The sequence below is a fragment of the Sturnus vulgaris genome, chromosome 10 (genome assembly GCF_052056855.1).
Source record: "Sturnus vulgaris isolate bStuVul1 chromosome 10, bStuVul1.hap1, whole genome shotgun sequence".
In the NCBI taxonomy this organism is placed as follows: Eukaryota; Metazoa; Chordata; class Aves; order Passeriformes; family Sturnidae; genus Sturnus; species Sturnus vulgaris.
In genome coordinates this window covers 25,100,973-25,126,818 of record NC_142252.1, presented here as the reverse complement: position 1 = coordinate 25,126,818, position 25,846 = coordinate 25,100,973, and the positions used below count along the sequence as shown (strand labels likewise).

The window sequence follows — 25,846 nt, the reverse complement described above, 5'->3', positions numbered from 1 at the left end:
TCAGACGTCGGTGTACTCGTGGTAGATGCGCACCTCGGATCTCCTGACGCTCTGCAGGGACCTGATGCTCTCGCTCCTGGTTCTCATGTTGGATTTCCTGAAGAGCCTTCGTGAGAATGACCGGCACATGAAAAAATAAATGATTGGATCCAGACAGACATTGCATGCGGACAGGAACAGCGTCATTTCCTTACAGTAATACAGGATTCTATGTGCAGAGTCATCTAAAATTTTGTCCAGATGACTGAAAGTGAAGGGTATCCGGCACAAGTGGTAGGGCAGAAAGCAGGTGAAAAACACAGCCACGACAACCCTTATGCTCTGGTTGTGCTTCCGCTTTCGGCTGGAGGAGCTGATGAACTGTTTGCTGGATTTGTAGATGTACCTGGAGATGGCAATGTAGCAGCCTATCAGCACTATCAGCACCACCACGAACATGCAGGTGTTGATGTAGACGACAGCCGAGTGCCACTTGACTCCCAGGGGGGACTTCAGCTTCAGGCAGTCGTCCACGTTCCTCTTGGTGGGGTATCCGTTGGTGAGGATGAGGTTGGGCAGCGCCAGGAACGCCATCACCACCCAGACGCAGGCTGACAGCACCTTGGTGAAGGTGATGCTGTACATCCGGGAGTCCCCGAAGGGCTTCACCACCTTGAGGTAGCGGTCGACGCTGATGAGCCCCAGGAAGACGATGGTGGTGTACATGTTGGCGTAGAAGAGCACGCTGCTGTAGCGGCACAGCAGAGCCCGCAGCTGCCACGGGCCCAGCCGCGAGTCCTGAGCCATCTTGAAGGGGAACGTCAGCGTCATCAGCAGGTCGGCCACCACGATGTTCTTGAGGTAGAAGATGAAGCTGGTCTTGTTCCTGATGTGGAAGAAGATCCACACGGCCAGGCCGTTGAGCAGGAGGCTGGCCAGGAAGATGAGGAGGTAGAGCAGGGGCAGCACGATGGTGGTGAACTCGTCGTGGGCAGGGGAGCTGGCGTTGGGAGAGCTGCTGTTGTCTGGGCTCAGCTGGTTCTCTGTGGGAGCACAACAGGTTAAAGCTTCCTGCTGCTTTCCAAACGGGGCAGTTTAGAGCTGTCCTCTCTCTGGGCAGCCCAGGCTGGCTGGGTGAGCCATAAATCAGAGCTGCACCTTGTCAGCTCTTGGCTTTCCTGACGGAATGCCACTTGTGAGCTGAGATGTTTGTCATGAGGCAGGGCTCTGGAGAGACTCCCCAGGCCTGTCAGAACGCTCATTTCAACTTAGTTTACTTAAAGGTATTTAAAAATCACAGTGACTGGGGGATTTTAAGATTTCATATGTAAATGTTTGTGAAAAACTTATAAACTCTGCCATAAAATGACTGTGCACTTTGTTTTGTGTTGTTTATGCTGTGGCCTTGGCTGGTGAGGCAAACCAGGCTGGCTGTGGGGCAGAGCTGGGCAGTGCTCAGACAGCCCCTGCTGCAAGGACTAATTTCTTTCAAATGTTGGTAGGAACTGACACTAATAAAACAAACGCTTATCAATCACTTGTATTTCCATTGTTATTTTACCTGGCAGTTTTCCATAGGACAAATTGTACCCCATCCTTTGTGTTGCTGTAGGATTTCAGCTGAAATGCTCTTCAGGAGTCCCACTGGCAGCTGTGGGTCTGGGATGCAGCAGGGCCTGTGCCAGGATGATGTTCTGGGGAAAAAAAATCCAAATTAAAACCAAATCAAAATAGAAGAGTCAACTTCTCGTCCCCTGGATGGAGAGGAGCTTTGTGAAAGGAGCTCCCTGTGCCATTCCCAGTGAAGGGCTGGCTGCTGCACAGTGGTTCTGTTCTCAGTTCTTAATTGCCCTCTTCTTGCTCATTTCGGTGATGGATGATCGTGAGTAGATTTTATTTTTTTTTTTTTAATCATCACTCACTTCTTGAAGTAAAAAGTTTCATCAGTAATTATGAGATTTGCGTGCATAATTTCATAGTGTATCCTCCACATTGGGATGGAAATGGTGGAAATGACAAGTTCCTGTTCCTTTTTCATAGAAACTGGCACACAAGGAACATTGAAACTGGCAGAAAGTAATTTATGCTATGATGGCATCAACAAGTTTGACATTGTTCACATGTATTCCATTGCACTGGATTTTGCCAATACCAGTTTGTAAGGCTGTGCTCCAAATTATTCTTTCCTGTCAGTATGCAAATGTAGTAACTTTTCTGGGAATAATTTTTTGCTTATCCTTTTGATAGGAAAACTGGCAGAACGGTTCAGACCTCACCAGTTGCACCAGACCTGACTGCTGTCATGGGAATGAAGAGAGGATGGAATTCCTGCAGCCCTTTTGTAGATCAGAACCCGTTTTAGGTTAATGAAGGAACAGTGTTGTGTGGCACTAGATGGCAGCAAAGCAAGTAATGGTGTGAAAGCATCAGTAAAAACTTTAATTTGGATATTGTAACCTTTTTATCAGTCTGGCTTCTTGGCTGGCACTGTTTGCTCTGACAGTAACAAGACTATCGAGGGTGCTGTAGGTATTTTGTTTCCTATGGGTCTGAGCAGCAGTAATCCATCATATTCTGCTGTTGTTGAGGATTTGCAGCTCTCTTTTCTGCCCAGGAGGCACAGAGATCAAAAGAGTATGTGATTTTATTAAAAGAGGCATATCTAATTCCTTATGTAAATAAGATGCTTATTTCCATGCTTTTCTGAGTTTCTTTTAAGTCTGTATAATTCCTGGCCCTGGAAGGCTCCTTGTTCTCAGGCTCTTCAGCAAGAGCTCTGCTAAACCTCGGAGAAGCCAGTGAGGTGTTGGATGTGCTGCTTGGGACTTGAGGCAGAGCAGGAGGTGGCCCCTGTGTCCCTGGGAATTCTGCAGGATTCCTGGGGCTGGGATGGAGCTGTGCAGTGTCTGCACTGTGCTGGTGTCACTCTGCAGTGTCCCAGCTCCTGTGTCCCCTGGGAATTCTGCAGGATTCCTGGGGCTGGGATGGAGCTGTGCAGTGCCTGCACTGTGCTGGTGTCACTCTGCAGTGTCCCAGCTCCTGCAAAGCCATTCTTGTGCTGGCCCCACACAGCCCTGCTGAATTCTGCCCGGGGTGCAGCCCTGCCACACGTGTCCCCTGGTCACTGAAGGTGTCACCAGCCTCGGGTCAGGGACATCCAGGCCCCAGGGATCCTCCTGGGAGCTGTGTGCTGCTGTGCAGCCCACTGGGACTGAGCCTTGGCATGGACAGCTCTGTGTCTGCTTGTTCCTGATGCTTCTAATGTTAAAATATGTCCCAAAATGATCTCAACAAAGTGTGCATTGGAAAAAGAAGGCAGCAAATTCTTCACCAGTGTAACCTGTGCCAGCTGGGGCTGTGTGCCCTGCCAGCACACCTGAGCTCAGCAGAGGCTCTGGTGTCTGCAGGGAGGAGAGAGGCAACACCTGCAGCTGCTTGCCCTCCTCACACCAAGGGCTTTCCGTGCTGTGGCTCAGAGCTTTAAAGGCTTCACCGAGCAGGTGTGTGCAGGGCAGTGCTGCTGTGATGGCCCTGCTGCCCTGAGCTGGGTGGGATGGATGCACAGCCATGGTCCTGCTCAGACTCAGCAGCCCGAAGGTGTTTCCAGAGTTTGCTGCCAAAATCTGACAGGCTGGGGGTGCTGTGGTGGGCAGAGCACTGAGGGTTCATTATTTACATGCTGGGGGTGGGGGTAGATCAGGTGTAGAGCTGGAGGAGCTGAATTCAGTAGCTCCGTTCTTTCTGACACAGCCTGCTATATTACAGACTCCAGGAGCAGGAACAAATTCATTGCATGCAGAATTCAGTCTTTTTCATGTGTTTCACTGCAACGGGATATGAAGACTGTGTTCTCTTTAGAGAGTATTTTAGGGATTTTGTAAATGCTCACTGACTGTCTACTCTAGTTGTGGATTTTTTACTTGTCTGAATACAGTATTTTTGTGCTCAGCAAGGCTGGCTTTCCTCTCCTTGTCCAGTTTTCTGGACACTTTCCTCACCAATTTCGTCCTAAGCAGCTGTCTCAGTCTGCTGTACAAATCTATTCTGCTTGGAAGGCTTTGAAGATGCACTAGAAGCTGCTCCTTCATCCAGGCAGCTTTGTAAACCAGAATACATTTCACTTCTTGTAGCTTCTGTACTTTGTCCGTGGTTGATGAGATAATCTCTTGCTGTTGATGTGGACAGACTGGTTTATGTGCATGATGTAACCTCAGAGAAGAAATGAAATAACAGGTTGCATGGCAGCCTTCAGTGTCAGGTGGATAGGGAACAACTGCAGAGTTTCTCTAGTGACTAAGGCTTTAAGTTGCCTTCCTGTTTAAAGAAATTCTATATCCTCAAATCTAACCTTTTTCTCATTTTGTTTAAAACTTTTTAGAATTAGAAAACTCTCTTTTTGGCCTAGACCAGCTATTCTAGGTCATGGGACTGCAGAGTCTTAAGTAATGGCTTTTATTTGAGCCCATAACTTGTTGCTGTCTGCCTTTGTGCCAGTCCCTCTGCATTCATCACCATGAGCTTGGGTAAATGACAGGGTTAATGCAGCAATAGACATCTGACATATATTAAATAGACATATATTAAACCTGCTCTAGGCTGGCTGCAGTGCTCTTCTTTTCTGTTGTCCATCAGAACCAAATCACAGTTGTTTGTAAAGATTCAGGGGAAAAAAGCAGTGGTGCAGGGTAAGAGCCCGTGTGCATGAAGCTGCTGCAGGCAGACATGGAGCCTGTGCCTCTGGTCTCTGTGTCACCCCACGCCCGTGCCCTGTCCCCTGAGCAAGCCTGCATCTTCTGGTCTTCCCTGCCTGCATCTCTTTATTTGTCTCTTGCTCACTACAAGCCTGGTCCCAGCAGCCAGGGCACCTTTCCCTTCCTTGGAGGCTTCTGTCAGAAATCTCCATCTCCCTTTTGGTGGAGGAATATGTTAATGTGCTGGTAATGCTCAGTGGAAGAACCTGAAATTCCTGTTTGAGTTGCTGCCTACATCAGAGATCTGCCCTCCTCGCTGTCTTGTCCTGGCACACTCTGACGGTTCTGGTGCTGTTGTGGCCACAGCATCCTGGGCTGGGCTGGGCTGGGCTGGGGGCCCTGGGGTCCCCCCGTGCTGCAGGCTGGCCATGGGCTGTCAGACCTGGCACAGCGGGGAGAGCAGCCCTGTGCCCGCTGTCCTGGGCTGGCTCTGGGTGCCGGGAGCCCTGCCCTGCTCAGCTTGCAGGGAAGGACGGGGTGAAGCTGTCCCCAGCTGGCTCTTCTTAGTCCCAGGCAGAAATAGGAACCTGCATCTGCTCAGAGAGCTGCTCCAGCATCTGGCACAAAAACCCCCTCTGTGTTTTCAGGTTCCTCCTTGAACTTCCCCTCATTCCCAGCCCGGCTCTCGTCTCACATGTCTGAGAGCAGCATCGTGCCCCAGAGGAGCTGCTGCCTTCCCTCTGCCTTCCCCAGGACAGACCGGCCACAGCCCTGCCCTGGCTCTGAGCTGGCCCAGTGTCCCCACCTGGCTCTAAGTCCCCTGTACCCTGCAGAGCCCTGGCAGTGCCCCGTGCCAGCTGGCAGTGCCACCCGTGGCCCTGGACTGGGTGTCCCTGGTGCCAGGGCAGCCCCCAGGTGTGCTCAGCCTTTACCTGAGCTCAGCTGAAGCCTCACAGCCCGCTTGCACCTCTGACTGGTTGTTGTTGTCCCTGTGCTGGGGGCAGCAAAACCCTGGAGTGAGCATTCAGTAATAACATCCAGTATGAAAAATTCTCATTTTGGGGGGAATATTCCCTTAGGATTACAGGATTTCCTCACTTTAGAAAAAAATACTAAAAGTACTTGGACAAATCTAACTTTCTCAAAGTCACTTCTGGAATATTTTGTTGAAATGCAGCCATTAATTTTTTTCTCATTTCAAGTGAATTATTAGGATCTGTAATGGTCCCCCGTGTGACACAGCTGATATGAGATGATGCCCAAGCTATCGAGTTCTTTCTTTTTTCTGTCTTCGGGACTACTCCTTCCTAAAAGTTCATGGATTACATTACCTACTTTGAATTGGATTTTCTGTGCAGAGTTTGCAAGATCTAGTAACTGCTGTTAATTGTTGCAGTAAGGCTGTATTTAAGGTTATTTGCAGAACCTGAAGCTGCATGAATTCCCTTTCCCCTTGCACTGGCACTGTAGTTCCCAGGTGCTGCTGCTGGAGCTTCCCAGTTCTTTGCTGCATTAATGAGCAGCACAGGCACTGTCCATGGCCAAAGGCAGGAGTTGTTCAGTGCTCCAGGTGAGTCTGTTCAGGTGTGCTGGGCTGTGCAGGGGCTCAGAGGGGCCCAGCACCTCACTGCCCCCTCTGAAGTGGCAAGGAACAGCTCCTGAGGACTGCAGTGGGCTCTGCAGGAGAAGCTGAGACTTGTGCCACCAGGACTGGGCTCACTGGGCAGCTGGGGAGCTGCTGCTCTGTCTGCAGGACAAGCTGGGTTGCAATTGCTGGCTGCTTTTTGGGGGGGGATACGAAAAAAATAAGAGAGCTCAACACAGAGGTTGGCAGAGCTGGGATAATGAATGTTTTCTCAGAAAGGCAGCCTCTAATTAGTGAGGAGGAAAGGAGCTCTGGGATGTGCCCTTTGCCCCTCTCTAGAAGGTGCTGCTGGTGGGCTGTGGGTGCACAAACTGCTGCACTGGGAGCTGTGTGCAGCCCTGCAGAGAGGATTCCCCTGCATGCACCAGGTGAGCAGGTGTGTCCCGTGCCATGTCCCTGGTGGCACAGCTGCCATGGGGGGAGCTGTGGCTACCATGGGGGGAGTGTGGCTACCACACTCTGCAACCACCAGCCAAGGTCAGGCTGGGCTGGCCAGGCTTGAGTCAGAGGCTTTTACTGACAAGATCAGCTTTTAGATTTGATTGCTTGTACTGTGCAGTGAAAAACATCAAGTAAAAATTTCAAAATGACACTTTAAAAATAATGAAGATGTCTGGGGCATAAACACAAAAATGCAGATGTGTAATTGGTGGCATTGCACCTTCATCTCTTGGACCTGTGTCTGTTGTGCCTCTATCACATCCCTCAGGGGCCACTGTGAGAAAACATATTGGAAAATCAAAATAATTATTGGTACGTGCATGTAGCCAGTGCCATTTAAGTCTTTCAGTAATTCCAGTCTAACTTCCAGGCACTTTTCTTTGTGCTGAAGGAACTTCTATTGATTTTTTTGGTATGCAATCCTAATTCTCATCACAGAAACACCAAGAAATCCTCGTGTGCCTGTGTCAGCTGGCTCCTCTGTGCCCCAGTGCATCCTGCTGCCACACACTGCCCTGTTTGCTGCTTGCAGCAGCACCACTGCTCGAAGGATGAAGGAAAAGGATTTTTAGGGAGAACTCCAGGCTGGTGCAAAGCTGCTTTTTCCTGCACAGCCCAGAGAGTTCCCTGCCCCTGTGGGGATGGACAGGTTGCTGTCCCTTTGGTACAGCACTGACATTTTCTCCAGGAAGAACCAGGAGCAGTGGTTGCTGCAGTACCTTGTGTGAGGTTCATTGTTGGCCAGAAGTGGAAACCCAGCTTCGGGTAATCGACAGTGCAATGTTTTAATTTATTGAAGATGTGATGGTAATTTTTAAAGTTGGAAAGGATTTAGACTGCTGAGATGTAGGGATAAATCTTGCCTCTTTCCTCTAGAGTTCTCCTGGCAGCCCTGGGGCTGGAGTGCTGCAGCCCTGAGCTCCTGCAGAGGGTCTGGAGCTCACAGGTGTGTGCCAGGTGTGTTTTCACTCAGCTCCAAACTGCTGATAAGTACTGCACAGCTCGAGTTCAGAGCTGCAGGACCACAGGGCTGTGCCTGGCTTCTTCTGGTGCTCACTGGATCAAAGAGGAGGCTCTGTCTGAACTTTGTGAAGGCGAGCAAGGGACTGCTCATAACCGGGGAGAAGGAGCATTCCCTGTGCCAGCCAGGGCTCAGTGCCCAGGGGAGTGGGAAGGAGCTGTGGCCTCTGAAGAGCTGCTGTGGTGTGGAGCAGCCTGGATGGTGCCTGGTGCCCTGGGGAGCCCTGGACCCCTCCCAGGACCTGTGGGGCAGCTCTGGAACCCTGGCACAGGACGGGCTCTGGGTGAGCTGATCCCCTGCTGCCTTCCCTGCTGCCTTCCCTGCTGCCTTCCCTGCTGCCTTCCCTGTTCCCTTCCCTGCTCCCTCCCTGCTCCCTCCCTGCCCTGCAGGGCTCCTCAGCCTGGGAGGGAGGAGGTGAGACACAGACACGGGGCTGAGCTGGGACCCGCAGCCCTGAGCAGCTGGGGAGGGAGGAGGCTGATGCTGCTGAAAATGTGCTGTTTTTCTGTGCCAGCCCCCAGTGCAAACGCTTGGTTTGTGTGTGTGGGATCCCCTCACGCCCTCCAGCCCCTCCTGCAGCTCCTGTCAGGTGCTGCCCTCCCTCCTCCCGGGCAGTGAGGCAGGAGAGGCTCTCAGGTGCCCCAGGGCTGCTGGTCCCCCCGCAGGAGAGCAGGGGAGGCTTCTCTTGACCAGAGCAGTGCTGGTGTCCTCCACGCTCAGGGCCAGTGCCTGCGAGTGAATCAGCAACACCAGCCAAAGTTTCCTGGTTTCCCTTTCTAAAGAGGGTAGCAGAATTCTTTAAAAGGATGGAAAGAAGTGTGAAATGCTGCCAGTTTGCAGATGGAGCACAGAGGAGAGTGGCTGCAGGCCCTATAGTGCACAAACAAGGAAATTTCAAACCCTTAGATCACACTGCTGAGGGTTTAACAAACCCTCCCAGTGCTCCATAACCAAGAACAACCTTTTCCAAATGAAATCTCCCTCAAAGACAGAGGTTTTTACAAGCACCTCAGATGTTTCCCAAGCTGTGAGACTCATCAGATCCAGTCTGCTCATTCAGAGCTATGTGGTTTTTCCAGTGAACCTGACAAGTTTTAACATGACTTGAACGAAGTACGAGGGAAGAGAACATTTATTCTCTTCATAGAGTGAAGAGAGCTCAAGTTTGCTTTTCTGTACTGAAAGAGGTGAAAGGGAATGGAGTACAAACTCTTTTAAAGCAAATTCAGATCTTGCAGTTACTGAATTGTACTTTATATGAGTTAGGCTCTGTCAGGAAGTGAGTTACTGGAACAATGGACCCACCTGCACTTTGAGCTGTATCTTAGAAGGAACGATTAGCAGAAACTGATTATTTTTTTTTTGCCACAATGAACACAACGTATGAGAGAGTAAAAGGTTGGTAAAGACATGCTCTTTGGAGACCTTCTCACGCTTTGAATTGCCCCGACATTCTGTTCATGGTTCCAAGTCTGGTTTTCAACAATATCTTAATTCCTGTTTTTCCACCCAAGGGTGAGAATGTGCTAGCAGATTCACTGAACAGCTTATGGAATGGTCAGAGCTCACTTACCTGTCAGCATCGTCGCCCTCTTGTCTGGGAGCTGCATCCCGAGCGTGCCTCAGACTCCTCCAGAACACATCCTGGGACTACAGCAGGCAGCAGAGCATTTCCTGGGAGAGGATGGATGGACAAACCATGTCTGGCAGGAAGATTTTGGGGCTTCCGATGGCTTTTTTTTGGTGATACCCGATCAGAGAGTCAAAATTCCCCTGGCCAGGAGCAACTGGAGCAACTGGCTTTCTCATTGCTGGGAATGACTCACATGGCAGGGCAGGGGAGCTCCTGCTCACTTCCTGGCTCCGGAGCAGCTGGGGCGCCCAGCACGCAGACAGTGATTCACCTGGAGGGGGATGAGCCTGGGGAGGCAGCTCTGCTCTGTGCACACTCACCTGGAGGGGAATCAGCCAGGGGAGGCAGCTCTGCTCTGTGCACACTCACCTGGAGGGGAATCAGCCAGGGGAGGCAGCTCTGCTCTGTGCACACTCACCTGGAGGGGGATGAGCCTGGGGAGGCAGCTCTGCTCTGTGCACACTCACCTGGAGGGGGATGAGCCAGGGGAGGCAGCTCTGCTCTGTGCACACTCACCTGGAGGGGGATGAGCCTGGGGAGGCAGCTCTGCTCTGTGCACACTCACCTGGAGGGGGATGAGCCTGGGGAGGCAGCTCTGCTCTGTGCACACTCACCTGGAGGGGGATGAGCCAGGGGAGGCAGCTCTGCTCTGTGCACACTCACCTGGAGGGGGATGAGCCAGGGGAGGCAGCTCTGCTCTGTGCAGAGCCTGCAGGGTGCTCCCTGCTCTGCTGCCCTGCCTTTGCCTCCCGGGCCATGCAGAGCCTACATGGATTTCTTGTGACCCAAAAAAATCTGGTACTGGACAGATGAAAATATCTGCTTATCAAGAGTATCTTGATTATTAATTTGATTATATTTAGGTTGTATTTAGTGTTGTGCTTTGAGCAGATCCTTCCTTCTAAATGTGTAGGATGAAAGTAGAGCACTGAGTCTGTCACTCAATGTCAGCTGAAATGACCCGAGTGTGTTTCCTGCCATGGTGCTCCTTAGGACTGGCTGAGCCCACTGCCTCTCCCAGCCTGCCCTCAGTCGTCCTGGCTGCACATATGTTTACAGTCTATTTAGTTTTCTAAATAGAAATCTATTTACATATGTTTACAGACTATTTAGTGCCTTTAGAGCACTGAAATAATCATGAGATGAAACTGGGACATATTATACTGGGACTGTTCTACTGGGACAAAGTTCTCCTTCCTGTCAGTGGAGGATGAAGTGGGTAATTTTCCATATCTGCTGCCTTTTTTTTTAAAGAAAGCAAATTCCCATCTCTCTCATTAAAAATTCAGGCAAAAAGAAAAAATAATCCCAGTGCTCTGGGAGCAGAGTCTGCCAAGGCCATTTTCTGTCTGTTCTGCGTGGACTTTTCCATAGACATTTTAAATTAATTTTCTCAGCTATGTGAGGGACCGAGCCCCTGGTGTCCCTGTGCTGAGGCTGGACCCCCCTGTGCACAGGAGCCCAGGCAGCTGCGAGGGGCCAGGGCAGGACCCACCTGCTGCTCCTGCAGTGCTGAGCAGCTTCTGCTGGCCTCTGGCCAGGAACCCTGGGCTAAATCCCACATTTCTGCTTGTGGGCAGACTGCAACATTTCCTCTTGCCTCGGGACCTCTGCCTTGAGCCAGGCACAGTCCCTGATCACAGGAGACTGCTGGCACAGCTTTGAAGCCCAGGCTTTGCAAGGCAAAGCAAACCCATGCAGATGAAGCTGCAGGAACACAGATTCACTCTGTTGTGTTTTCTTTATTATCACAGGCTGCCAAATCATCCCCGGATATCCTGGCAGCAGGGGATGGTCGCTGCTGCAGCACACGGCACCCCTGAGGATGGGGAAGGCTTTCCCTGCAGGCAGGGAGAGCAGACCTGGTGAAGCCTTTGCCTTGCACGTGGCTGTGTGTGCCAGCCTCCACTGCACCTGCTGCCGCCTGTCCCTGTGCTCTGGGGCTTGGCAGCGGCCAAACTCCTGCTGGAGATGGGGAACAAAGCTCAGAGGGTGTGGAGGGCTCTGTGCCCTCCTGGAACCAGCCCCTGCACGCTCTGTGCCCTGCACGGGGCACCGAGCTCCAGAGCCAGGGCTTCCCTGCCCAGGGACACAGCTGGATCCGGGGGCACAGCTGGGCACAGCTGGATCCGGGGCACAGCTGGATCCAGGGAATGCAGCCTCTCCTGCAGTCCAGGCACAGCAGCACGTGCTGCCTTTATTTGTGCTGCTGCTTTTTGACACTGCCTGTGCTGGTGGTGTCCCAGGCTGGAGTCCAAGATCCAGAGCAGCAGGATGTGCCGTGGGGAAAGAGAGGAGAAAATGAAAGTGAAAACTGAAATGTTTAAAGAATGTAATTTAATTGTTTACAGAGACCCAAGTGTTTAGGGGTTGGCACTCAAGGGGTAGAGCTCACACACAGGTGTGTTAGTAATGGTCAAATTCAAAATAAAATCTGCACCAGAATGGGGTTTTGGTTTGTTTAGTTTTTGAATATGGTTGAAGTAACATTAACTTTTCTTTAAAATCTCGGTATTTTGGTGTAGCTAAGCCGTGCTGGGTTGGAGCAGGCTCCAGTGCAGACGTGCTGCTGGCTGCTCCCAGGCTGCAGCAGGTCAGGACGAGCTGGCACACGAAACTCTGAAACGTGGGGAGCTCATCGTAAAACCAGCACAGAGAAACGCCAAGGTCTGATGTAAAGAAGAGCTGAAGGTAACCTGTAACTTAACTATTGTTCACATTATTTACAGGCTGGACGTCCCTTCTTGTGTTCTGATGATTAGAGAGCAGCTCTCAGGTTTCATAAGAGCCTGAACTACGTTATTACAACAATTACTGTGTTGCTTCATTCTGAGATGCCTTCACTGCCATATTTAGCAATGTGAAGTGCAAGGTTGTGCTAAAGCAGATTCATCACCTGGGTAGTGCACAGGACTGGCTGATTCTGTTTTTTAAGCAGAAAAGTGTCAGCAAGATCAGAGCTTGCAGCATGGGGAGGATTCTGCAGTGTTCCAGCTGCAGATTGAAGGTGGAGGAGCTTTTGTCAGGGAAGAGTCTTGGCAGAGCTGACATTTCCCCTCTCCTGATGTGGATTGCTCCAGTGTGATGCCTGCCACTAACAGGGGAGGAAGGAGGAAAGTACCTAATTAAGAAGTGACTTTAAAAGCTCAGTTGCTTTTCCCTCTGTGCTCAGGTTCCCCACTGTGTGCTGCTGTCCCTGTCCCTGCATACCTGTGTATCCTGGAGCCTGCAGTTCCAGGCCTTGGCTGGCTGATCCTGCCCTGGTGCCCTCAGTGCTGCCCTGCAGTGCCCTCCTGGCTCTGTGCATGTGCCATCATGTGGGTCAGAGCTTGGCTGCTTGACTTGTCTGCCCAGCTCTTGTTCAGGATGCAAATGATTGCTTTGCATTTCCAATTAATTGAAGCACTGCTGTGTGCTGTGAGGGTTTTCTGAGGGAGCCTGGCTGGGGATGTTGGAGCTGTGCCAAGGGTCAGGATGCCCCTGAAGAGCAGCTTGTCTCTGGGCACTCAGGAATTGCCAGGTGTCCCTCTGAGGAGAGGCAGGCCAGTGTTAGGTGAAGGTATAAAATACTTCCTTTTTCTGAAACACAAGTAAAATAAAAAATTTGTGTAAGCCTACGTACACAAATGAGTGATTTCCTATTAAACTCACCTGCTGAGTGCCCTGTAGTTCCCTTTCCAGGAACCTGCAGAGATATTTAGGGCAAGTGTCAGTACTTTGTGTGGAGCTGGCCCATGGCACAAAGATCACTTCTGCACATGGGTTCAAAGCCTCGTGCCAGTTTTCAGTTTTTGGGTTGTCTGGAGTGAGGACAAGCCATGCAAGGGAACATTGGAGTGTGGGAAGGGAGAGCCCTGGTGCTGCCCCGTGGTGTGCAGGGCTGGAGGGGCACAGGGAGGGTGGCAATGGGATGTGCTGGTGTTTGCTGCCCTGCCCAGCTGCTCCAGCTGTGCCAGCTCACAGCCAGGGCTCTGCTCAGGGCAGCCCCAGCACGTTCCAGCTGCGTGGGGAGACAAAGCAGGTTTGGAAAAATGGTGACTGCTGTGTTGAATATGCTGGTAAACTCTGCTGAATTCCATAAATCCCTTGGGCGCACTGAAGGAATCTGGGAGTGCAGGAATCTCCACGGCACACTGCTGAGCTCTGGGCCTCCTGCCAGGGGAGATCTGCTCTCCAAACACGGCTCTGTTTGATCACAAAAGCAAAATGCTGCTTGGGGTATTTCTCTGAACCTTAAAAAACAGAGACCTAAACTTTGAGGCGTTTTAACTGCTGTGATTTTTACTCCATCTGGAGGCAGTGATCTAAACTTTGTAGAAAAAGTGTGCAAAATCCCAAGTGCTAGAATTCAGGGACTTTTTCCCCTGAGTGGATCAAGCAGGTCTTGTGTCCTTGCTATCACCTTCACTGCTTTGCTACAGAGTTTGGTGGCTTTGGCTCCCTTTTACCTACCTGAGAAGCAACAGCTGAAAAACAGATGATTAAGACTCCTCAGAAAACTTTGGCACACCCTTTATTTAAGGACCAGCTCATCCCATTTTGTGGTTACACCCACCCTAACACAGCCCTGAGCTGCCCGTGTGTGTGCACAGCGCTGGGTGAGCCTCGAGCACAAGCACAGATCAGAAAAGGAAAGAAAATTCTGCTCCTCAGCATCTTCTTATTTTCTCGCTGCCACACTGCTGCGTGGATGCAGAGCTGGCTGCAGTCAGGGCTGGGAGTCCTGGGGCTCTGTGTTGGCTGTGCTGGTGTGGTCAGAAGGGAGGACTGGATGGAGTTTTGTCCTGAATTCCTCCCTCACATGCCAGGTTTGGGAGCACAGGTTTCAGAGGTTTTTCAGCTGCTTTGGGGAAGGTCACAGCAGGTTTACACACCCCCTTCTCCCAGTGTTTAGCCCAGGCCCCTCTGTTAATTGTCACGCTGTGCCAGCAGGTTGAGAGGAGCATTTCCAGCCTCCTGCATGTTCCTCTGAGCAGTTACTAAAGTGCTGACTATTTCAGCAGCTAAGGATTTATTATATTTGCTTTTCCTAAAGGAGCAGAGTTAATCCTGCTAACAGTGTGTGGGGAGAGCCTTTAATGCAACAGCATTCAACCTGAGAGGTAGACAATGGCTGAGATAACACTGATTTATTATTAGGGAAATTCAGAACCCATTGATTGGAGATTAGTTCAGTTTCCAGTTCGGAAGGGAGTTACAGCTGTGGGAGGGATGTAACATGCCTGCTGAAGAAGATGTAGTGGGTAAAAGTTGCTAAATAAGACATACATCTATCTCCCTATATGGCAGAGGCTGGGCAAACCCAGAGGCAGATGTAATTGATGCACAGCAATCTGAAACAACTTTGAAAAAAATCAAGCTGTAGGGAGCAACCTGCTGGATTGGATTAGGCTGCTGTAAACAGTGAATTTCTAAAAATAGCAGTCAAGTGGTGATCAAAGTGTCTGGCACATGTGAGAGAGTGTAAAGCTGGAGGAGAAGGGATGGTTGGGGATAAGGGACACTGCTGTCTTGAGACAGTGACATAAATTCCAGAATTTTGAAATACAAAGTATTTCTGTGCAGGCACAATCCCTGTGGAACAGCCAGGGGAGAGCTCTGTGGGTGGGGAGGGATTCTCTGGCTGGGGAGGCTCAGGAGTGTCCCCTGCTCCCTTCTGGCCTTGGGACTGGGAAGGGTGAAGGTGCCACCACGGGGGACATCTCTGGGTGCTCCTCCCTGCTGAGTGTAGGGTGGGCTCAGCACCCCATGGCTCTGGGGTCCCTCTGTGGGGCTGCAGGAGCATGTCCTGGGGGAAACTGGGGTGTTCCAGCACTGCCCTGCACCAGAGCCCTGCTGGGAGCAGAGAGGAAGGGTGCTGGAACAGTGAGGGTGGCAGGAAAGGAATGACATGTGTGAGAGAGGTGAGGAGGGATGGGAAGGGATCCTGTCCTTCCCTCTGCTCCTCCTCCTCCTTGCTCTGATGTGCAGCCAGGCTGGCACTCAGGGCAGGGATCACTGACAAACACAGTGAACAGCTCTGGGGTTTTCTCCCAAATAAAGCTGAATTGCCCTTTGGAGCAGCTGGGGTCAGTAAGCTGCTCAGGTTTAGCAAGTAAGTTATTTCAGTTTAAAGCAGGTAGAATTAACCTGGGGATTGTCTTAGTTTGAGCAGGAGCCTTTTGCCCATCGAGGCCATGCAGTGAGTGTACATAGAAAATCCATTTTGCTGCATTTATTGACTGTTAATATGACTTGGCAAACGCTTTCTGTGTTCTTCAGCAGAAGAAGACCAAGCTATTTCCCCAGTTCTCTATGAACACGCAGAGCAGGGCGTGCAGTGCAGAATCAGGACTCAGTGGGGGACACCCTCGTGTCCAGCTCGGTGTTTGGGCTGGGGTGGACTGTTCTGTGCAGAGCCTTCACCCTCCTGCACAGCACCTTCTCCACGAAGGGCTTGCACAGGAGCAGGTAGATCAGGGGGTCCATGCAGACGTTGGTGGCTGCCAGCCACAGCGTGCTCTCCTTGGCCACGAAGAGCTGGTTCTGCAGGCGGCAGCCCATGAGGCCGCTGGTTTGGCTCAGAGTGTAGGGCACCCTGCTGAAGTGGAAGGGGGCAAAGCATAAGAAGAACACGGTAAAAATGATGAACACTTTCCCCTTGATCCGTTTTTCGCTTCTGTTGTCTTTCTTCTGTGTTTTTCTGTAGGACTCGTACACCTTTTTGGCAATAATGACGTAAAACAGCAGCATGAGGATGAGGACGGTCCAGAAGATGAGCTGGCAGATGTAGTTGACAGCCTCGTGCCACCTGAGCCCGAGGGGGCTCTTCAGGGAGGCACACTTCCTCACGGACTGCGGCGTCGCCGCCTTGTTGGACAGGATCATGTTGGGCAGAGACAGAACGAGGAAGAAGAGCCAGACCAGGCTCGCCAGGATCTTTGCTGAGGTCAGGTTTTGCACCCAGAACTTCCCAAAAGGCCTCACAATCTTGAGAAATCTGTCGAAAGCGATGAGCCCCAGCAGCACGATGCTGATGTACATGGTGTCATAGAACACCACGGCTGAGAAGCGACACACAAAGGCTTTGAGCTGCCACGGGGCCAGGCCAGAGTCTGCCAGGATCTTCAGAGGCAGCATCAGGGTCATTATGAAGTCAGAAACTAGGATATTCTTCAAGTAGACAATGAAAGTTGAGGTGCTTGGAATGTGGAAGAAAGCCCAGCAAGCCAGGCTGTTGAGCACGAGTCCCAGGAGGAAGATGAGGGTGTAGAGCACGGGGAAGAGCAGATGGGTGATGGTGGTGTCACGGGGGCACGGGGCAGGGGAGGGGGCTCCACTGCTGTTAGCAACTGTGCTCGTGTTTGCAGGGTCTCCCATCTCTGGGAACAGACTTGGAAAGGAGGGAGAGAACACAAAACACAGCCCGTGTATAATGTTACATGATCCTCACAGTGACAGCCAGTTTGCAGGAATAAACACAAACCCTGAGCATGACCACACCAACCAATTTCTCTTCTGGTTCATTGAAAATATAGATCTATATAGATCTGAAATTTAAACTTTTGATAAGCTGACATGCACTGAAGAGTTAAAAATATTCATGCTTATTTTGGAGGCCCAGGGTAATGCCATAGCAGGGTATAAGAGCAGACTGGTTGATCTTTCCATGGAAATGTATTTTAGCATTGAATAGAAATGTTAGATCCCTAAAGCCAGCCACTTCTGGGTAAGTGACTTCTGGTAATGCTTTCCAAGCACCCACTGTTTTCCTTTCTCAGCACAGCTTCAGACAGCATCTCCAAGGTCAGATGCACATAGGTGGCTCCCAGCCCTGGGCACCAGCTAGCCCAGCACCCCATCACACCCCTGAACACCCCATCATATCCCAGCACATCCCATCACATCCCACCCCATTCCTGAACACCCCCAAACACCCCCAAACACCCCATCCCATCCCATCTCACCCCATCCCACCCCCAAACACTTGGACTGGGCAGGTACCTGGGCAAACCTGCAGCAGAGGCCTCTGTGCTGTCCCTGTCTCATCTGCTGCTCCTCTGCCAGCAGGAGCCTCGAGCAAAGTGTTAAGAGTGGGGAAATGTGTAGAAAGATGAGACTTTTTCTGTTCGTGTGTGGTTTCCTTCCTCATTTTCACATGTCGCCTGACTTAGTTGTATTTTCTATTGCTTTTGTCTGTTCCCCTTGCCCTGCATGAGAAGGCACCCCATCTTCTCCTAAACTGGAAAAGGAAACCTGACCATCTCTCAGGACAGACACCCCATCTTCTCCTAAACTGGAAAAGGAAACCTGACCATCTCTCAGGACAGACACCTTTCTGGGTTTGTGTGTGCGTGGGACAGACCTGGTGCCCCTGCACTGGCAGGAAGAACAAACACATTTCTCTGTGAGCACAGCTGTTTGCTGGGTATAACTCTGGAATTGGGTGCATTTCTCTGTGAGCACAGCTGGTTGTTGGGTATAACTCTGGAATTGGGTGCATTTCTCTGTGAGCACAGCTGGTTGTGTCGGGTTTTTTCTGCCTGGCTGTGGCAGCTCTGGCTCAGGGCTCGCTGCCATGTGGGCAGTGGCTCCAGCCCTTTCCTGGGACAGGGGTGGGCTGCTCTGTGAGGTGCCCAGGCTGCAGCTGTGGCAGGGAGTTTGTGCATCAGTGCCTGGGACATTTTGGTTAATGCAGGTGCTGGTGTCAGTGTTAAATGGCTGCTGAGAGCAAACAGCCTTGAGGAGGGCCGGGATGAGGTCACCTCAGCCCTGTCACCAGTGTGACGTGTCCCTGGCTGCCCGACCTGCCCTCTGTGCACCCATGGTGACCAGGTAAGGTGTCACAGCCCATTGCAGCACCCCAGGATGTCCAAGGCAGTGCCCTCCACGTTTTCTTCCCAGCTCTGGGTGCTGTTCCCAGCTGTTCCTCTGCACACCCCCCAGTGCTGCTCTGGGGACAGGGGTGCCTGCTCTCTGCACAGCTCACCTGCTCAGGGAAAGCAGCTCCTGCGTCATTGCCACTCTCTCTCCATGTGCAGGTGCAAAACGTGTGTGGAATGAGTACTGGGTGGGAGTGGGACATTTGGCACTTCCCTCCCTGGGCATTCCTGGAAACTGACTGGACACTGATTCCAGGGAAATCCTGGTGCCCTGTGCTCTATGCTGGACCCCAGTCACTGATGGGCTCAGCTGGAGCAGGGCACCAAGCAGTTTGTGCAGGGTGAATTCATCCCAGGGAGTGATCAGAGATGCACAAACCCCATGGCTGAGTGTGGCAGTGAGTGAGCAACAGGTGAGCAACAGGTGAGCAACAGGTGAGCAACAGGTGAGCTGCCTTCTGACTGCTTTGGAAATGGGGTTTCAGGTGCAGAAGTGCCCTGGCAGGCAGGGACACGTCCTGGGAGGGTGCAGGCGATGGCTTTGGCAGGACGAGCTCCTGAGTGATGGGGACACACTCTGCTCAACTGGGGCTGTTTGCAGGGCTGATAAATGAACCTCAATTAATTCCAACAGCCCACAGTCTATTCCATGTGCAATTGCTGTGACACCTCAAAATGTCATGTACTTGAAAATACTTCCCTGTTTTTTTTTCCCAAGTTTTCCAAGTACAAAAAGGGAAGTGGTTGAGTATTTTGTGTAGTGCAAAAAGCTGCCCTTGATCATCAGTAAAGGAGTCACCATGAGCTTGTCTTTCCCCAAGAGCTCAGTATGATGTAAATCGAGTGTTTGTGTGTTTTCTAATACAATGTTCTCTGTGAAAACATACAGTTCTGTTTATTTGTGCAGTAAGGGGAAGGATTTGGGGATTTAATTCTTATCAAGATAAGCCTGATTATGAAATCATTTCCTCTGACATACAACTATTAATTATTGGTCAATGGATTAGGAATTGCAAGCACAGAATGAGATAAGCAAAGTGTTATTCTGTTACCAAAAATCTGCACAAATGGGTCCTCTTCATCTGGCCTAGGTTTCTGTTTGTCTGCCAGTTGCATACAAAGTGACAACTCCTTGTATTGAAAATTCACATCTACTGTGGATTTTATCTGCGTTTCTCAGATCCTGTGTTGTCATGGACTTTGCTCTGGCCCAAGTTTAGCTATTTCTGCAAAATCTTTACATTTCATGATTCTGTCTTAAGTTTTTCCCCACAGTTCCACCTTGAAGTTCAGACTTCTTCCCAGCAGTTGTGGCAGGTGTGGAGGTTGGGGTAAGGGGAGCTCCTGTTTTGCCAAGGGTGGAGGCTGGGGGTGAGGGGACTCCTCTGTTATTCCAGATTTCTGTTTTTGCAGGCAGTGGTTCCAGGGTGCTCGTGCTTCATCTGCAGGACTGTTTCTAAAGCAGCCAGTGAGGTTCTGGATGCTCCTCCTGGGTGTGTGGCACACTGAGATCTAGAGTGGTGTCTCATCAGTGTCATCCCCCTCGTTCTTTGTGTGTGCCCCGAGCCCTGACACTGCCCTGTGCTGGCACAGCATGTCTAGCAAGGATTTCCTAAACGATTTGCAAAGGAAAAAGTATATGAATGGATCCAGGCAGGCGTTGAGGGATGTCAGCCACAGCGTGGTCTCCTTCAGGTAGAACAGGGTGTTCTGGGCAGAGCAGTCAAACACATCTCTCGTTTGGCTCAAGGTGTAGGGGATCCTGGTAAAGTGGAATGGCACAAAACAAATGAAGAACACAGCAATTATTATGAAAACCTTGAGATTGACAGTCTTTTTGGATGCCTTCCCTGTGCATCGTGTCCTTTTGTAGGATTTGTACAGCTCCCTGCTGATGAGGATGTAACACACCACTATGACTGCTAGGTTAACCCAGAAGATGAGCTGACAAATGTAATTCACAATTTCGTGCCAGACTAAGCCAAACTCTGATTTCAGGAGAGCACACTTCCTTACGCTCCCGGGCGTTTTCTTCTTGTTGTTTAGAATCATGTTGGGCAGCGAGAGAGCAAACATTGAGAGCCAGATTGCTGTGGACAGGACCTTGGCAGCCAGCAGGCTCCGTGGGGTCGCTGTCCTGAACGGTGCCGTGGCTTTCTGGTAGCGATCAATGGTTATCAGACCAAGGAACAGGATGCTGATGTACATGGTGAAGTAAAACACGACCTGGGTGACCTGGCACACAAAGCCCCGCAGCACCCAGGACACCAGCTTTGCATCGCTGAGGATTTTAAATGGGAAAGTCAAGATCATGAGCAGGTCAGAAATTACAGTGTTCTTGAGGAAGATGATGAAATTGGATTTACTGGATATTTTAAAGAAGACCCACATTGCCAGGCCGTTCATGGTGAGCCCCACCAGGAACAGAAATGTGTAGAGCAAAGGGAAGATGACTTGGCTGACCCTGCTGTCGCTGGTGCAGTTGCTGTCGTTCCTGGAGGAGCTGAATTGGGTTGTGGCTTTCATTTGCATTGTGGTGCTCCCTCTCCCTGGAGAAACAAACAGGGAAAAAAAAAAGAAGGAATTGAGAGTTTTATCTGTTATGAGGCTTCAGCCTTTTCAGTCAGCTTTGAGTTGCTGTGGACCAATGCACTGAGCTGGCCCCAGTGTGTGGGGATGCAGTTGTTCATGTGAGTGTGTCTGTGTGTGTAAAACACACACTCAGGGGAGTTGATGTGCTCCCAGCTCATGCCCAAATCTCTGACAAAGCTTTATTTCTTCTTAGAAGGCAGAAACAATTGGCTTTTGAAGAATGAAGCAGGTTCGTGTGCCAAGTCCAGTCCTATGGGACCAGGCCTGGTGTCCCCCAGGAGCCAGGGCAGGGTGCCAGGAGCATCCCCTGGGCACAGGGCTCTGCCCATCAGCGGGTCCTTGGCAGCTCCTGCAGCTCTGCCCCCTGGGCTGGGCAGTGTCCCTGTGGAATCCCTCGGGGCAGGCAGGGCCAGCAGGAGCAGCTGAGCATCCCAGGCCTGGGGCTTGCACCTTCCTCTGCTTTCTCAGCTGCAGATTGCAGATGATGCACTGTGAGCTTCTGCTTCTGTTTTCTCTAGAAAGGACAGAGAAATGAAATTTTAAGAAATAATTAGCAGTTTGCTTCCTGCCTTTGACTGACTCCCAGAGGCACTATTTGTAAAGGGAGCAGGGATTTTTCAGGTTGTGCAACTTTGCTGAGCACAGAGCTGTGTTCCTGTCTGCCCCTCCTGCCCTTGTCAGTCCTAAGTGTTATTTCTGTACACAGCCTCGTTTCTTAAACTTTTAAAGCACTTGAAGGAAATCGATTTTTTACTTTGGAGAAGGTTATTATTGAAGGAAATATTTCTTCCTTATGTGACTTGCAGAGCTGTGCTTCAAGTTTTTAAGCTATGTACGGTAAGTCAACATTATATGATATATTCATGTAATTGAAAGACTAAATATAAACAGTTACAATGAAATAAACCACACATTTCAATTTCTTTGGGACGTGCAAGACACAACTTTCAGAGTTGCATCATTTTTTCAATGGATTTGTATGTAATAAGTGTCACAGTTTCTAAAGATCTGAGTTCTATTTACTGCCGAATATTGATCCAGGGGACAGTTTGGAGGGACATTTGTTTGTGTCCTCTGACTCTGCCCTTGTAAATACACACGGAGTTCATAATAATATTGCATTTTCCCTGCTGTGTTTTTACCCCACCCTGCAGTGACTCCCTCTGGCACTGTTGGCTCCCTGGTGGCAGCCACGGGAGGTGTTTCTGGGTCATTGTTGGTTGTTTCCCCTCAGGTTCCTGCAGGTGATGACAGGGCCAGGCAAAGGGGTTTCACTTGTCTCTGCTCTTTCCAGGATGAGTCCTGGAGCTGTCACCAGTGCACGATCCTGCTCTGTGGTGGGGATGGAGCGAGGCAGCAGCTGCAGATTACCAAAGACATCCTGCAAATCCTGAGCACAAATGATGCTGACTGCTCCAACACTGCTGTGAGCGAGCTGGGAGCTGTGCACATCATCCCATCACCTGGATTTCCTCCACCTGGCAGTCACTGGTGCCTGGGGGTGCCCAAATCCCATTTTACATTGGAGCACCGGGCTGCCACCACTTGTGCTGGGCTGAAGCCTGGAAAGTGAGGGATCCCTGTCCCTTACCCTCCTGCAGCACCGAGGGACGCCTGCAGCTCTTCTGGGGTGTCACCTCTGCACTGGAATAACCTCACAGTGGCTTTTGAGTGTCTCATGCTCTGCTGTATCTGCCCCAGGTATAATGGAAAACTGGGGCAAGTAGGGTTTGTTCAGTCACGAGTAGAACTTACTGAGGTTTTATTGTCTTTTAAATCAATAACGCTGGAAACCTGCTAGGGCTCCATTAAATATAAAATTAGTGAGGTAACCTGTTGTATCTGGTCAGGTGACAATGACCAAACTGAGGCATTCCTGACCCTGGGGACAGTGCTCACAACACTGCAGCAGCTGATCAGCACCAGGTGACATCTCAGGCAGTGTGACAAGTGGTGACCCTGGGCTGCAGCTGAGAGCCCTCAGTCAGTCACTCTGACTCTGGCTGCTCCTGCTCCCAGATCTCCAGCAGAGTCCCAGAGCAGGTCACCAGCTTTTCCTCAGGAATGTCACAGCTGCCCTTGGCTCCCCACAGCCAGCTCAGCCCGGATCTCATGGAGCCAGCACTGAGCATCGCTGGGCTTACAGCCCCTGCAGGACAGGTGAGCAGAGTTCGTTCTGGGCAGTGACATCGGGACAAAGCTGCTGCACGTTTTCTGTGAAGCCAGAAAAACAAGACTGCGAATTCCCCAGGTTTGATGCCATGTGCTCGTATCTGTTTCAGTTTCCTGTCCTCTTCAACTGAGTGCTGGGCACTTCCCCATTCTGTTGTACTGTGATACTTGTGGAGAATCAATACATGCATTTTACTTTTAAATCTTCCAAAATTAATAAAGTTCTGGATTATTTTAACACAAGGGATTTTAGGATTACAGGACTGAACCATTATATTACTCAGTAAGACATCTGGTAGCCTGAAAGACTGTGGATTTCTGAGGAGTAGCTCTGAGGGATGGTTTTTCTACTTTAACCATTTATTTAGTTCCCTCTTCTCCTTGTTCTCTAGTGAATAGAGAGTTGCACTTTTGTTTGCCACACAGTTTATCCTGAATCTTTTTTCCCCTTCTGTTTTAGGTGCTTAACTTGGGCATTACTTTCAGTTTGTTATTTGTGTGGATATTCTCAGCTGCTGAATTAGCTGAGCTTGGTGGAGGCTGAGCTGGGAGCTGCACAGCAGGGCTGTGTGTCTGTCTGTCTGTCTGCACTGTGGTGGTGCTGCAGGCTACCACACCTGCCCACTGGCCCACGCTGCCCTGGGCTCCCTGGGGGCGTCAGCCACAGGTGACACCGAATGTGACACCGAATGTGACCCTGTCAGCCTGGTGAGGCTCTGTCCCGTTCCCAGGTGACAGAGGGGTTTATCCTGTCTGTGACACTGTGGGACACGTTCCCAGGTGACAGAGGGGTTTATCCGGTCTGTGACACTGTGGGACACGTTTCTCAGGTGCATTGGGACAAACCTGGGGTGTTTTTGTTTGCAGGTTGTGTGGGGTGGTGAATCCCTGTCAGTGCTCCTCCCCAGAACAGTGTGTTTTAGCTTACCTGTGCGACCTGTGCGTGTCCTGCAGCCACCTGGGGAGCGAGTCTGGACACCTGTTCAGGTGGGTGGGGACAGAATTGCTGTCACCCAGCTCACAGGCTGATGCGGGCTGCTGGGGTTTCCCTTTGCTTTGCATCCCGTGGAAATGTCCGTGGCCTTTGCAGCCTTCGCTCCTCTGGCGCAGCTCCTCCGTGCGGGGCCGGGGATGCTCGGTCTGAGGATGTGCGGTCCCTGCAGGATGCGCCTTTTCCTGGGGAGGGGCAGTCCCTGGGGATGTGCGGGGCCGGGGGAATGTTCGGTCTGGGGACGTTTGGTCCTTGGAGGATGTCTGGTCCCTGGAGATACGCGGTCCCTGGAGATACGCGGTCCCCGGGGGATGTTCAGTGTGAGGATGTGCTGCCTCCTGAGGATGTTTGGTACCCGGGAGATGTTCGGTCTGGGAATGTTCGGTCTCCTGGGGATGTTCCGTCTGAGGATGTGCTGTCTCCTGAGGATGTGCGGTGCCGGGGGAATGCTCGATCTGGGCAATGTTCGGTCCCTGGAGGATGTGCAGTCCATGGGGGATGTTCAGTCCGAGGATGTGTTGTCTCCTGAGGATGTTCGGTCCTCGGGGCTGTGCGGGGCTGTGCTGCGGGGAGCAGGGGCTGAGCCCGCTCCCGTCTGGCTCAGCTCCGGGGCTGCTGTGCCCGCAGTGCGGGACCCTCTGGTGTGTGTGCAGCCGAGCCCCTCACTCTTCATCCCTCACCTTCCTCATCCCTCACCTTCCTCATCCCTCACCTTCCTCACCCCTCACCCGCTGCCCGTCGGGTCGGGGTGCCCGGTTCGGTTCTGGGCACCTCGACTCAGCACAGGCTCTGCTGGATGGAAAACCTGCAAATCTCAGCTGCCGCGCCTGTGGTGCTCTGTGAACCTTTCCTTTGATGTGGGCAAAGGCACCAACGGGTTTGAGTTTTTGAAGTTTTATGCTTGAGCCTTCAGTTCATTGATTTTCACATTAAAAATGAATTAGGTTCCTGTATGAAGTATTTTCGGCTTTTACTTTGTAAAGGAGGAGTGGAAACCTGTCAGGTGCAAATGCACGTCCTGTGATACTCACAAACTTTGTCAGCTGCTGTTTCCCCTCCTGGATTGTGTTCCTAGTTTGGGGCTGCATAGTTCAGATTTGTGGTTTCACTTCATAGCGAGCAGGAAAGTGTTTCTCAGTAATAATATTCTAACAGATTTACAGACACCTGGCAGCAGTAGCATTTAATCAGAAACGCTAGGGAGAAAGAAACAGGAAATATAGAAGGACTACACAGGTGTCTGAGCTCTATGGAAATTTCTTCTGCTTACAAGCTAAAGTTCAGTAACACAATAAAAATAAGTTTTGTTAACGTTAATCTATAATAACAAGTCAAAACAGCATCTAGTAATAATACAAGGTATTAAATAATTTCTTAAAGATATGATACACAGAACTTGTTTGGAAGCACCTCTTTTTTTTATCAAGTGGAGTTAGAAATTCCTGAAAACTGTTAATAAAATGTATGCATACATTTGGCAACAGCTGTATTTAAGGTAATAACATTACATTCATGCTGGTCTCGTTGCTACATTTCAAACACCCAAGCCCACTGCACGTTCTCAGTAACATTTCCAGCTCCTTTCCAGCCTGCTGTAAGCACAGCTCTTTCTCTCAGTCAGTGTGAAGCAATAATAAATGACAATTCACAAATGCTCACAGTAGAGACTCACCCTCTGTGGATTCTGTGCTCTGCTCTCCTCTGCAGTGTTTTCTGACTGTGTCACTGAGGGAGGGGTTTGTTTGGTTTTGTGTGCCTGGAACAGTTACTTATCTTCCCTAAACTTCCTCTTTTTAAATAATTCTTTCACTTTTAAAAAA

General features: G+C 50.7%; 3 protein-coding genes across 5 annotated transcripts; all 3 read right to left on the bottom strand.

Annotated features, from left to right (window-relative positions):
• GPR87 (G protein-coupled receptor 87) lies at positions 1 to 1,241 on the bottom strand. Its single transcript, XM_088170394.1, has 2 exons — positions 1,163 to 1,241; positions 1 to 1,022 (listed from the first exon to the last, which is right to left on the bottom strand). The coding sequence occupies exons 1-2, from the start codon at positions 1,239 to 1,241 to the stop codon at positions 1 to 3; spliced, it is 1,101 nt and encodes a 366-aa protein (XP_088026520.1).
• Positions 1,242 to 15,609: 14,368 nt separating this feature from the next.
• Positions 15,610 to 17,512, bottom strand: P2RY13 (purinergic receptor P2Y13). The gene is made up of 2 exons (XM_014886119.2): positions 17,394 to 17,512; positions 15,610 to 16,782 (listed from the first exon to the last, which is right to left on the bottom strand). Exon 2 carries the CDS (start codon positions 16,767 to 16,769, stop codon positions 15,738 to 15,740), a length of 1,032 nt encoding a protein of 343 aa, XP_014741605.1. The 5' UTR covers positions 16,770 to 16,782; positions 17,394 to 17,512; the 3' UTR covers positions 15,610 to 15,737.
• Positions 17,513 to 19,140: 1,628 nt separating this feature from the next.
• Positions 19,141 to 25,846, bottom strand: P2RY12 (purinergic receptor P2Y12). 3 transcript variants are annotated; one of them, XM_088171140.1, is made up of 3 exons: positions 25,699 to 25,800; positions 23,964 to 25,222; positions 19,141 to 20,820 (listed from the first exon to the last, which is right to left on the bottom strand). In XM_088171140.1, the coding sequence occupies exon 3, from the start codon at positions 20,801 to 20,803 to the stop codon at positions 19,784 to 19,786; it is 1,020 nt and encodes a 339-aa protein (XP_088027266.1). In that variant the 5' UTR covers positions 20,804 to 20,820; positions 23,964 to 25,222; positions 25,699 to 25,800; the 3' UTR covers positions 19,141 to 19,783. The 3 variants fall into 3 exon arrangements, with proteins under 3 accessions (XP_088027266.1, XP_014741682.1, XP_088027265.1); XM_014886196.2 differs by lacking the exon at positions 23,964 to 25,222 and having other exon boundaries at positions 25,699 to 25,846; XM_088171139.1 differs by lacking the exon at positions 25,699 to 25,800 and having other exon boundaries at positions 19,141 to 21,377; positions 23,964 to 24,610.

Bases quoted from the DNA above. Each gene is read 5' to 3' on its own strand.
- GPR87 (XM_088170394.1), bottom strand. From the start codon at position 1,241: ATGAGCGTTCTGACAGGCCTGGGGAGTCTCTCCAGAGCCCTGCCTCAT. The intron at 1,023-1,162 runs GTCAGGAAAGCC...GTGCTCCCACAG, and splicing joins CAGCTCACAAGTGGCATTCC to AGAACCAGCTGAGCCCAGAC.
- P2RY13 (XM_014886119.2), bottom strand. From the start codon at position 16,769: ATGGGAGACCCTGCAAACACGAGCACAGTTGCTAACAGCAGTGGAGCC.
- P2RY12 (XM_014886196.2), bottom strand. From the start codon at position 20,803: ATGCAAATGAAAGCCACAACCCAATTCAGCTCCTCCAGGAACGACAGC.